Source organism: Colletotrichum aenigma (genome assembly GCF_013390185.1).
Source record: "Colletotrichum aenigma strain Cg56 chromosome Unknown KSG_Cg56_contig03, whole genome shotgun sequence".
NCBI classification, from domain to species: domain Eukaryota; kingdom Fungi; phylum Ascomycota; class Sordariomycetes; order Glomerellales; family Glomerellaceae; genus Colletotrichum; species Colletotrichum aenigma.
The window spans coordinates 3,760,370-3,773,338 of record NW_023500909.1 but is presented as its reverse complement, the minus strand read 5'-3'; the positions used below and the strand labels follow the sequence as shown (position 1 = coordinate 3,773,338).

The following is a 12,969-nucleotide window of genomic DNA, read 5'->3' as shown; positions in this document are numbered from 1 at the left end:
GGTGGTGTCAGTTGGACCCCTGGTACGGGTATCCGTAGATGAATAGATCAAGGCACATTTCCGACCTGCGGCGAAGACGGCAAGCTGGCAGACACAACGGACGTTCTTCCCATGCTTGGTCGGATTGGGCCTGCCCCATGGTCGATGTCTTGCCGCGCTCGTTGATGGGATGAGACGAGAGGATCCCGCGCGACGGGAGCAGGGACCAGGATGAAATCGATGGACATGTCTTGGCCTGCTGTGCGTGGAATGCACAGCCCAGCCGGGCCCGAGAATTTTTGGTATCTGAGCCTGAGAGCTCCCCCACCGTTGGCAGGGCCCAAGCAGACCGCGTGCGCGATGGGTTGTCGAGACAAAACATCCGAGCGCGGTGGAAAGTAGGAAGGAGCTGTGTGGTATCCGTACGGTAACAGGTGAGCTGCCTAGCTGCATACCCAAGCTCTGCAAGTTGTTCTTCACTCTTCATCACCTAGGATCAGACGAGCCGCTGAGCGGGCCTGATCGACGAGAAGCGCAACCGGGGTTAGGCGGTGGGGGCCGCTAAGAGCAAGGAACCGTGGGGCGTGGACACTGGCTGGATGGATGACTTGGTGATCGATGTCTGCTGCAAGCTGATCGTAGTACGGCAGAGGAATGAATTACTGCATATATGCATGCACGCACTCGGATGGTGTTTGAGCTATCTGAGGACTCTGGCCGGCATTGGCTCATCCTGTCATCTTCACCTTATTTTGGTCTTTTCACCTTTCTGCAGCTCCGGTTGCCGTGGATATCGATATGCTTAAACATCTGTTCTTGCCTAAACCTTACCTTTCTTCAGGCGACATTTTCCATGGCTGACAAACGGAACAACAAGATCAGACTGTCTGACGCGGAACACCGAGAATCTGGGCTCCCAGGAGTGAGATTATCTTGTGGTGTTTTCCAGAATCCTAACACTGTCTAAAAAGCCAAGACTGCGTTGCTTTTCTTAGACAATCGGGACTACCTAGGTAGGGAGGCGACATTGAAAGAAGCTGTCGACGAAGACGAATAGAGCTGTACCGGGTATCCACACATGCCTGCAAGAAAGACGCCGATTGGCCCATCTGGGGTTCTCTTCTGCCCCATTGTGAAGTGACTGGGATGGTGCGCTAGGACAATTTAGTCCAGGGGCAGCCAATCTTGCAGATGAAGATCCCGGCTGTGTGGGGAATCCTTTCCTCACCACAGCACACTGCACGCTCACATCACCAATGCCGTCGTTCCCTCTTCAGTTCTCACTAGGTATTTCAATGGCCCACCAATCTGAAGGACAAATTCCCCGAACTCCGGATCCACACTATCCTTCTACGCTGAAGCTTTCAACCGAGGAAACATACAGAGCGACGTACCGCACCATCATGACGCTTCACCAAATTGTTTGAACTCGCAAGCACGTTCGTCAGTCCTGGACTCGACGCATTTCACTCCCCAGCATAAAGGCCTCTGTTTGTCTCAACGTCAACATCGCAACGGCCAAAAATGGTCAATTTGCAGGTCGTCGCATGCGCTTCTCATCCTGCTTCCCAGGCTAGGCTCCATGCCGCCATAGTCTCTTGTCTGAGGACATGGTAACGGTACCATCTCCTCCTGCCCACGACGTCCGTGGACGTCCGAGCGGGCATGGAATCATCGCTGGAATGTGGTATTTCAGGATATCCTGGGACAACGGCGGGAATACGAGACCTCCTGCCACCGTCTGGCGCCTCTCGAAAATATTCGAAAAATGACACACGCCTTCGTTTGCGGCTTCTCTCCTCCACTTCAAGCCTGGCCCCCGACGGAGGCCAAATGGCTATCCATCACTGCCATCCACAGTGGCACGCCATCCCGACTCAGCGCCCATATGCATGGGCCAGCCGTCACTGAAGCATCAAGGAACTTAATAGCTCAATACACATCGTCGATTTTCTTCGGCGCGACCGGCAGCGGCAAGCGAACGCCATCCCAAGTAACGCATATCATCTCACCTTCCGCGCATGTACTACTTGAGCTTCCGTTTGCGTGAGCCGCCGCGCCCCTCCTCGCTCGCCGTCGACCTAATTAACATCTGACGAATAAGCGACGCGGTCTACCAAACGCGAACTGGTGCCACGTCCCTTGGCTACCGTGAATCATCATATTCCAGATCCCGTGTCAGCATGGTCCGCCATACCCGGGAGGCCTGTTCAGTCTCTATTCGTCCGTTGCCGCGGCCACAGTTCAGGGTATGCTTTGTACCTGCATGCTTTGTACCTGCATGAACTCCCAACCTCTCTTCTGCCTCGCCTACAGGTGCAGGCAGGTACAGGCATAGTCGTCCGATATTCATGATCTGCGTAGCAACATGTTGTCGGGACGTTGGGGGGCATCATTGTCTCGCAAACTCATGCTGGCAGAGTCAAAGTCGCCTTTTCCAATGCCACTTGCCCCTACTGCCTCGCCCTCTTTCTTCTCGCCCACGAGTTGCCCACGAGATGAAATAAGTGATGGCGCCCTCTTAAAAACTGCCTCAACTGAAACACTTACACTTTTCGTATTTCCTCACTTGAGCTGCTAATACCTGCCAAGAAACACCATCGCTTCACGTACATCCTAGGGGCATCTGCACTCTCCACCGCACCCACTCTTCCCTCTGTCTCAAACCACATCCGCAACCGGCGTATCTTGGCTGCCCGATTCTTCGCTAGAGAACCGGTCTGCCCTGGCCGTCCTCTAAGCTTACATACATGCAATAGCACGAGAAGTGGTTGCTTAGGATGCAAATCATTTACAAGTCCGGCCTGCCGTCTGTATCGCCGCTCCCATAATCTTTCCCGTCATCACCGATCTTCCTTCCCACATAATCGCTTTAAAGATTGCTATGCTTGGTCGGATATCAGTCGACCATGATTTCACTATCACCGGTCCTGCCGTTGGCGACCTCGTTTCGTGCACACATTGTCTGTATTTCGCTACACCACTGCCCCTCTATCTCTCTATTGAATGAATGCCATGAGTCTTTCGCCTGGAGATTAGAAGCAACGGTGACCCAGATGTTTACCGGTAGCAATACATTTCAGCCCATGAAAACGCATATCATGTTCTCGGATGTGATGCTGAAGATGTGAACGTTTTGCTTCGGCCCTTGCCAAACTGAGCCTTTCCGCCGTCTACGGCCCCGTACATCCCGTCAAGCTGATCCTAGCCAGCTTCGTGACTAGCCATCGCCACATTTATCTTATCTGCGTGAGTGACTTCTCCTGCTTGTGGAAGCTCAAAATCATTCGCCATGAGGCCACCCAACAAACCTCGCTGGGCCTCGTGGGCTGGCCATCCAGATTGGCTGTCGGTTGAAGTCCTCAGGAAAGCCTCAATCTTAGCCGAAGGCGGCCGCTGGTACTTCCTGTTGCTCGGGGCACGGAATCTGTGTCGTGGTAGACTTGGAAGTCGACCCTACATGCCAGATCTCCCGGCGACTCTGATGTCGAGTCGATTTCGTGAACGGCGCCTGATAGCCTGCGATGAATAGTTTCCCCGGACCATAGTTCCGTAGGATGCACTTTCTTCACGTCCTGTACTCAGAGCGAGGTTCCCCCCGTTAGCAAATCATTCTTGAGTGTGGCGGAATCCGCGAGACTGTTTCTTGCGAGCATCCGATTCAGGCTTCTAGCCCATAGCTGGTTTGCCACGCTTGTCGACAACGCTATGAAGATGATGCGTCAAGGAAGCCTTTGACTGCTCCCTTTCATCTCTGTCCGTCACTGCATTGGAGCATGAAGAATGTGTCTGCGCGAAGCTGTTCCCACGCTTGGCCGAGGATTCGTACCAGTCAACGTCACTTAGCTGGAGCTTGCGAACTCTCTGTCCGCCGCGGTCTTTGCCGCGATCCGATCGGTTGTGGTGGTAAGAGGTCGGCTTGTCGTGGCCTGCTCGGACGTTGTGAATATTTGGGTTTGAATGAAGTGTTGTTTCGTTGTGATTACCATCTTGATCGTCGTTTTCTCGAAGATCATAATTCAAGACAAGATTCTTGATACGCTGCTGTTCCTCCCTCTCAGCCTGCTGCTGATTTTTCATAGCCACTGCGAAGGTTGAGTCCGAAGGCAGCTCCACGGTCCGCGTCTGATGAAATGTCAGCGACACGCATAGGAATATTGGGGGAGTGGCACGCACCTGCTGGCGATTGCCTTTCTTCGTCAATAGAGAGAATGCCATCGTGCTGCTGGGCACAGGCGCAGGAGCCTCTCCAGTCTCTCCTCCCGCCGACGCTTCCTTGTTTTTGCCTCGCACTGGCAAGGGCACATCGAAAAGCGGCTTGCGCTCGAACTTGCGCGACTCTAAACTCTCAGCCATCATCTTAGCATATTCACGATCAAATTCAGCCTCAGCCTCCGGATCGATTTGCTCCTGCTGACGAGTAACAACTATCGCCTCATCTTCACTCTCAGAATCGCGATGTGAGAGATCGATTTCTTGATCCTATTCATACTTGTTAGTGCATGGTCCAACAGTACTTGTTATCTCTTACCTCGATGCCTTCATCCTCAGAATCAGTCTCTTCTTCGTCGGCCTCGGCTTCAGGTAGGTCTGCATCTCCGTCCTCGTCGTCTGAAGAAGATCCAATGGAAGCGTCATCATGATCAATGATTTTATCTGCCCCTGAAACCTTCTGGTCCTGAGCAATGGCGAGTTGGAAGGCCTTTGAAGCTTCTTCTAGGTTGGAAGCGAGCTTCCACTGAGGTCTAGTGAGAGCAAAAGTGTCTTGGATGATGAACTCAATATCCATCGGCAAAGGGTGTTTAGTGTAAATGTAGTACTGGTCCATGTCAGTCCACAAACTCAGGAACTGGAAACGACAGTTCCACGAACCTGGAAGAAGGAGAGGAAATAGTCAAGTTTCTTGCCGGCAGCGCCCTTAGCGAAGTACATGCCGCATGTTTCGAGAACTGTCGCAATCAAACGGATGCGGAAGAAGTCGTCAGGAAGATCGAAGGAATTCAAGCGGCCCGGTATAGGAGGACCACCGTGGCCGAACGTCATAATCTTATACATGGTATCAAAGATGACTGGGTGCTCGACCATCCTGTAATTGTAGAGCTCGCCGATGTACTTGACTTCAGAAATTCGCCGTTGATAGAACTTGAAGTCGTTCTGCTCCAGGCCGAAGGAAATGGATTCCATAACATTATCGATAACCCTCACCACAAACGCGGGATGGTATCGGTATAGTGCGCTGAGCAGAATGGCGAGGAGGTGAATGTTACCGTACTTGACTTTGCCGGGTTTAGAGAAAACCTTTTCCAGGATGCTGACGACCTTGAGAGTGGAAATTAGTATCCCTGCTCTGGATTGGTTCCTGAATATATTCTGCTTACTTCTGCCTCTTCCCAATGAAGTCTGCGGATTTGCTTCAAGATCTTACTGTAATTACGCTTAGTCATGTCCATGTAGACCAGCTTGCGAATGAACAGCTCCATAGGGTTACGCTCTTTTTGCTGAATGGCAGGCCGGTCGGGAGGGTCGACATAGTAGACAGCGTTCTCAATAAGCATGCGTTCGGCTTGGCCAATGTGCTGGACAGACTTCTTGCGTTGCAGCGTCTCGAGGAAAGTTGCCATACGAGGCGAGGTCTCCGGGTTGCGTAGAAGATAGCGGCCGCAGTTCTCCAAGAGGTTGCAAATGATTTCAACGTTCATCCTCGAGAAGTCGTCCAGGCTGACCTTGAGACAGTGGAAAACAACGTGCTCAGGGACGATGCCGAACTTGGTCAGCTCAGCAAGGTACCGGATGTTGCTCAACCGGACCTGGCCGAGGAAGTCCTTGTCCTTGCGTCTCTGAAGACTGCGAAACTCGGCATCGAGATAGTCAACCAGACCTTTGGGGATATCAGGCATATATCGTCCCAAGGTCGCAGCCAGTCTCGCCCACGACGGGAGAAGATCGCCTCGGCCTTTGGGAACCTCGGTCAGGGCCTTGATCAACCTATTCCTTGAAGCTTTGGAGTTCAGGTAACAGAAATCAATGGCAGCCTGGTCAATGATGTCTTTGTTTGTGAGATCAGGCAGTCGGGCGAGTACAGCATCAACTTGAGCACCAATCGTCTTGTTGGCAATCGCAGTAGACTGGTCATCGGATGGGTCCGGAACTTTCGGAGCTTCGGAGGCCTCAGCTGGATCAATCTTCTTGCCCACTTGCTCCTCACTATCCGGCTTCTTCTTCTTTCCATCATCCAGAAGAATTCCCGGAACCTTGCCTTTCAAGTCGACCAGATTTTCGTAGAAGCGACGCTCGTCTTCGTCCTCCCAGATACCGGCACCATCTCCGAGACCACGCAGGTACTCTCCTGCCTTGACCAGGCCGATTGACCCATTCGATGCCCCCAAAGAATCGTCGTTGTCCTTGAGATCGGGCATGTCGGCACCAATAGCATCCGCGATGGCCTGAGCGTTTGCCACGAGTCTCTCCTGAGCCTTGACCTGCTTTTCGAAATTTGCCTGACGGTCCTCGAAGACCTCGCCGGATTTGACGTAAGCCTCAGCATTGCGTCGGGCCTGTGAATGAATGGACTTTTGATCGCGAACCACGTGATTTTTCACATCTTCGAAGTACTTCTTGAGAATGGTTTTGAACTTCTCCTGAAGGTCGGGGGGCGTGATCGGTTGTTCATCGGTCTCGGTTGTGGAGTCTTCGGTGTCGCCGTCGCTTTGCGCAGGGCCGTTGGAAACCTTCGTGGCGCCGTCCTCCTCAACTGTTTTTCGGCCCTCGCCCACCGCAGATTTGACGCCAAGAATGTCCCAGCTAAAGGCCTTGACGAAAATGACGAGCAGAGGCAAATTGACATGCTCTCTGTCATGTCCAAGCAAGTCTTTGAGCACCTCAAGAGGAAATGGCTCGGCAGCACCAGTCTTGTTCGATTGGGCCTTGATCTTCAACTCGGGAACCTTGCCTGTTGCGCCCTTGGTGGCATCGTCCGGTCGGGTAACATCGTCGAGGGTCCGGAGGACATCAACTAGCCAAAGTTCAGTGACGACGCGCAAGAGCACTCGTTGGCGCGTTAAGCGCTCTTTCTCCTCCTTTTCGCGGACTTCCGGGGCCAGTGACTTGAGTAAGCTCTTGTCGGGCGTGGCCATTCCCTTGCCAAGCAGCCATCCCAAGTATTCGGTAAACTCGCTGGGGCCGAAGCGCTGGTGCAGAGCGCTGACGATTTCGACACCGGCCTCGATCTCGCCGGGGGACTTGAGTTTGCATAAGCCCTCATAGCAGGCAGAAACAATCTCGGAGAGGTATTTGTGCAGGCTGAGGGTGCGTATCTCCTGGAGGAAGGTATTCAGAGTGGCAGCGGAGATTGCGGTTCGGAGGCGCTTGATGAAGGCAGTGTTCTTTTTCAGAGAGGAATCGAGGGATTTGCTGGCGGCGAACAGATCTGTGGAGGGCAGGCAGTCAGAGAGGGGCGTTTTTGAGCATCGCGGGGTGTGGGCATGATGGTACGGACCTGTCTCGCCTTCCCAAGCGCGGGTGTTCAGGGAGCGCAATTTGCCTGTTAAACGACGTCAGTCAGCAGGGGGGCGCGCAAAGGACGAGGGAGGAAAAGTTGAGGCAACGGTCACTGACGCTTCCTTGCACGATCCATGGCAGACCGCGTTTGTTCGTCTCGAGGCCTTGCCGAAAGTCAGCACTTTTGCAGGAGCGAGAAGACGATTCGTTTGACGTACGTCGAGAATGCGGGCGATGCTCCAGTGGAGGTCGATGTGAGTGAGGTGCGCGCTACCTTGTTTGCTTGTATGGACAAGGTTGCTGTGGTAGGTAAGCGGAGGCAAGGTTGGCAGGCCCTAGGCGCCCAGCAGGTGTCCGGACCGTAGGTACCTACCTACCTGTCTACAACGGTCCTAGGTGAGTCTGAAGGTGGCCTTGCGGGTGAAAGCCTGTGTAGTGGATGTGGGGAGATCACGGTCGCTTTCGCGGTCCGGGCGGTAAGCGTCATTCCCGTCAACCTCAAGGTCGTACTCAAGATTAAGCCCGCAGTGTCCATAAATTCCATCTCCCGTCTTACCTGGGACATGGAGATGTGTACGATACTTATGATGGGTAGGATAGCAGGCAATGGTTTCAAGAATTGTTTGCTACACCATGGCCCCCTTTCATGCCTCTTGGGGTACACGAACTTCCCGTGCCGTCAAGAGCAAGAAAACCATGAGCCAGCCATGCCTGGATAACGACGGCGTGTCAGGCGTTCAGGGCCTTTCCACAATTCAAGGAGGAGTCCAACGAGGCGTCATCCATCCAGGTCGAACTTACCGGCCGAGACCTCCGCGTCTTTGGGATCCGAATACAAAGTGTGAGCCAAGGTGAGCGCGGCTACGTTGTCGCGCTGCCCATGACTAAATACCGGATGATGCAAGGCACGATTGTGGCATTTTCTCGGCGACTAGGACATGGTCGCGAATGATCAAACGTTGCTTCTCCGAACATCTCCAGGGCCCGTCCCTTTGGGTTTCTGAGCTTCGCGCCGGCTTCCGACTGGACCCAAGCAGAATGATGCCCACACAACGCAATGGACGAGATACCTGCATGCCGATGAGGCACATCGTTACCCGCACTCTTGCTTGTTGCTCCTGGCTTACATTGAGCGAATGGTTTTGGGTGCCACGGCAGTAGGGCTTGAGAACCAGAGACGTGGGGCCGGCTCGCACGCTTCGTCCAATCCCATACCCTTACACCCCGGTCTGCCGATAAGGATAAAGGGAGAGAGCCCAGGAAAAAGAGTTGGTTGAAGCATCTCCGCGCTGGTGAGATAATTATATGTCTACATACCCCAGGTACATCCGTACTTCTAACGCCGTGTCGTGCTTTGTGTCCTTATCGCCCCAATGGCATCAGTCGAATTGCAGGCGCCAATTCATCATCCAAACAATACCTAGGCAAGGGCTATGGCGCGCGCTGATAAGGAGTCCCGTTTGTTCTTGTCGACCTCCGCGGAAGTTGAAGCATGCTCAGGCCCCTCCGCCTCGAAAACGGGTCAAATCTTGCATCTCCTCGCTCGCTGCCGTGTGTTCGTCAGTCTCATCGGGACGCTTGGTGGGTGCGATTGTGTGTTGCGCAGTAGTGGCCCTTTCTCCGGGACTATGTTCAAGGTTATGGGGCTGGAAATAACTTGAATCAGGTAGGGTATGTTATGGATCCAGAGCATTCGTTGTCAAGCCTAGGCACCTAGCTGAACGGCGTGCTATCATCCTTCACCTCACTGGGCATGACGCCTCCGTCAAGTCGATCCAACTCTCCGGGCTGACTGGTTCTACTTAGTGCCATCCCGTCTGGTGATGTGCCGTTGCACCATCCCATCCATCCCATGCTTCGCCATGCCATGACGGACCAGCCCAGTCTACGCCGTACGTCTGCCCTCCTTGCCTCCTGTTGTGCAGGCGGCCCGCCCACACCACAACCACACAGCTCCCGCGCCAGGAGATCCAAATCTCTTCCACCAACCCACTCTTGAGGGTATTTACTCACCAGAATCCCGACTCTCACCAGTCTGATCTCCCACTCCTGTCCCCCCGATATGCAATCTTCGCCTTAACTCCTACTTCATCGAAAACCATCTCATCTTTGATCTGATTCATGTGTACAAAGCCATAGTTATCTGGCTTGTGATTACCGCTCAGACATTTCAGCTTACAACACTCATCTTACGTTAGAAAAGACAGTCCACCTCAGATTCCAACTTACACTCAACAAGCCAGTCGTCAGTATGAATGTGCTCGCGCCCTCACCTCCTGTTTCGTTGCCGGAATCTTTGTCAAAACATGACATAACATTCCCACCGAGTCCGGCAACCACGGTGAGGGAAGGCCAATCTCAAAGCGTCGACGGATCAGAGGCAGGCCTACTTGATGAATTCGCCCCCGAAGAACCCCGCGGGTATCCTTTGCCTCCAAAATCAAGAGTCAACAAGGTCTTGACAGAAGACCTCAAGACACCAGACAGCCACGTCGTTCGAGATCCTCGACTGATACGTCTCACTGGAGTTCACCCTTTCAATGTTGAGGCACCCTTGACCGCCTTATACAACGAAGGGTTTATCACGACCAAGGACCTGCATTATGTTCGAAACCACGGAGCTGTGCCCAAATGCGAGGACGAGGACATGTTTGACTGGGAGTTCACTGTTGAGGGCGAAGTCGAGAACCCAATCAAAATGTCTGTCAGGGACCTCATCGCGGACTACGACCAAATCACGTACCCGGTAACCCTCGTGTGCGCAGGGAACCGCCGCAAAGAGCAGAACGTGGTTCGCAAGACCAAGGGTTTCTCCTGGGGCCCTGCCGGCTTGTCGACCGCCATCTGGACGGGTGTCGGCATCGGCGACCTCCTTGCTCGAGCAAAACCCAGGAGAGGCGCACGGTATGTTTGCTTCGAGGGCGCGGACAAGCTACCAAACGGGTATTACGGAACGAGCATCAAACTGAACTGGTGTATGGACCCCAACCGTGGGGTGACTGTCTGCTACCGCATGAACGGCGAACTGCTCCCTCCCGACCATGGGAAGCCCGTCCGCATCATCATTCCTGGACAGATTGGCGGCAGAAGCGTCAAGTGGCTGAAGAAAATCATAGTCACGAAAGAGCCCAGCAGCAACTGGTATCACATCTACGACAACCGCGTGCTGCCAACCATGATCTCTCCCGAGGCCAGTGCAGACCTGCCCGACACATGGAAGGACGAGCGGTATGCCATTTACGATCTCAACACCAACAGCGCTACCGCCTTCCCTGCACACGACGAGGTCTTGTCACTGACCAGTGGTCCCGAATCATACAAAGTTCGTGGCTACGCCTATGGAGGTGGCGGAAGGCGCATTACAAGAGTCGAGATTACCCTTGATCGCGGCAAGACGTGGATGCTTGCCAACCTCAACTATCCTGAAGACTTGTATCGACTGGCCCCGGAGGGCGAGACTCTGTACGGCGGCAGAGTGGATATGGACTGGAGAGAAACGTGCTTCTGCTGGTGCTTCTGGGATTTGGACATCCCCATCAGCCAGCTCGCCGACGCAGCAGACGTCATGGTACGAGCAATGGACGAGAGCATGATGACGCAGCCGAGGGACATGTATTGGAGCGTCCTAGGTATGATGAACAATCCTTGGTTCAGGGTCATCGTCCACAAGGAGGGGCACAGCTTGCGCTTCGAGCACCCTACGCAGCCAGTCTTGGGAGGTGGCGGGTGGATGGAGCGAGTAAAGAAGGCCGGTGGCAATCTGTCCAACGGCTTCTGGGGCGAGAAGATCGAAGGTGAAGCGGAGGAGGTGATTGAGCAAGAACCACCCAAGGAGATCTGCATGACCAAGGAAAGCGTCAAGCGAAGCATCACCATCGAAGAACTCCGGCAGCACGGAGGCGAGACGGAGCCATGGTTCGTTGTCAATGGCGAGGTTTACGACGGAACTCCTTTCCTAGAGGGCCACCCAGGTGGTGCATCGTCGATCACGAGTGCCGCGGGTCAGGATGTGTCGGAAGAGTTCTTGACCATTCGTAAGTTTTGCCCTTCCCACACACACGCCAAAAAGTGACCATTGGAGGCTAAGACGTAATCCTTACAGACAGCGAAAACGCAAAGGCAATGATGCCCGACTACCACATTGGTACTCTGGACGAGGTTGGGAGGAAAGCACTTGCTCTGGGCGAGGTTGAAGAGCTACACGATGATGGTCCACGGGCCATCTTCTTGCAACCCAAGGTGTGGACGAAGGGTATTTTGTCGGAAAAGACAAGGATATCTCCCGACAGCAAGATATTCAGCTTCAAGCTCGAACATCCGGACCAGGCCATCGGTCTGCCAACTGGTCAGCACTTGATGATGAGGCTGCGCGACCCCGTAACCCGAGAGGCCATTATTCGCGCTTACACGCCCCTTTCAGAGTGTTCACAAAAAGGAAAGCTGGATGTGCTCATCAAGATCTATAACGATCTTCCGGGTCGTCCCGGTGGCAAGATGACGCAGGCGCTCGACGCGATCCCCGTCGGCCACTGGGTCGACTTCAAAGGCCCTGTCGGCAAATTCGAGTACCTCGGCAAGGGCATTTGCAGCATTTCGGGCAAGGCGCGGAGCATCAAGCGCTTCATCATGGTCTGCGGAGGCTCCGGCGTAACGCCCATTTTCCAGGTACTTCGTGCCGTCATGAATGACGCTGAAGATTCAACAAGGTGCCTCGTCCTTGACGGCAACCGCGCCGAACACGATATTCTTTGCCGCGAGGACCTCGACACCATAGCTACCGCTAACCCTGACAAGTGCCGGCTAGTCCACACGCTCACCCGACCACCTACTGGATGGAAGGGTCTGACGGGTTACCTGGACAAAACTGTCTTCGAGGGGGAGGTGGGCCCGTGTCGCAACGACACCAACGGCGAGGAGATGATACTTATGTGCGGCCCGCCAGCGCTAGAAAAGAGCGCGCGCGACATCCTATCTGAAATGGGCTGGAGGGACGAAGATTTCCTCATCTTCTAGACGAGTTGCCGTTTTTAGCTCGGAATTGAATGATGGTATTGGATTGTCAAACGCGGCGTCGCGAACGGTCTTGAAGATCTCGGGTTTCGGCAGAGGGAACAAGGTCATGGGCGTGGAGCAGAGCCGCTTCCGCCACGGGCCGTCAGGGCGCACAGGCGTTGCAGGCCGCCACCATCAGAATGCAATAGCTCCGCAGGTGGGGATAGCCAATGCGTGTAGAGGTATTTGGAAGAAGAGACGGAATCGAACATCTCCGGAATAAGGTTGATAAGCGTTTCGTACCTTGACCTGGGCACGTGGGGGCTTGGGGGCTTATCAGCGGGTTTGTTTGGTGCTTTCTTGGAGATGGTTTTTGACATCTCCGCGGAGTGTGGAGGTTTTACGGATCATTGCATTTGAGCGTAGCGACGACGCTTACTTCTCATCAGTAATCAACCTTTATAAGTCATAGTCTCAAGCGTAAATGCAACAAAAAATGTT

The 12,969-nt window shown here is 53.9% G+C and overlaps 2 protein-coding genes across 2 annotated transcripts; one reads left to right on the top strand and one right to left on the bottom strand.

Annotated features, from left to right (window-relative positions):
• Positions 1 to 3,648: 3,648 nt before the first annotated feature.
• UPF2 (Regulator of nonsense transcripts 2) lies at positions 3,649 to 7,612 on the bottom strand (the record flags this gene model as incomplete). The annotated part of the gene is made up of 8 exons (XM_037320226.1): positions 3,649 to 3,908; positions 3,966 to 4,104; positions 4,156 to 4,461; positions 4,511 to 4,798; positions 4,852 to 5,298; positions 5,358 to 7,405; positions 7,475 to 7,519; positions 7,594 to 7,612. The coding sequence occupies 8 exons, from the start codon at positions 7,610 to 7,612 to the stop codon at positions 3,649 to 3,651; spliced, it is 3,552 nt and encodes a 1,183-aa protein (XP_037181489.1).
• Positions 7,613 to 9,727: 2,115 nt separating this feature from the next.
• On the top strand, positions 9,728 to 12,489 carry CGCA056_v004970 (Nitrate reductase; the record flags this gene model as incomplete). The annotated part of the gene is made up of 2 exons (XM_037320225.1): positions 9,728 to 11,510; positions 11,579 to 12,489. The coding sequence occupies 2 exons, from the start codon at positions 9,728 to 9,730 to the stop codon at positions 12,487 to 12,489; spliced, it is 2,694 nt and encodes an 897-aa protein (XP_037181490.1).
• Positions 12,490 to 12,969: the final 480 nt, after the last annotated feature.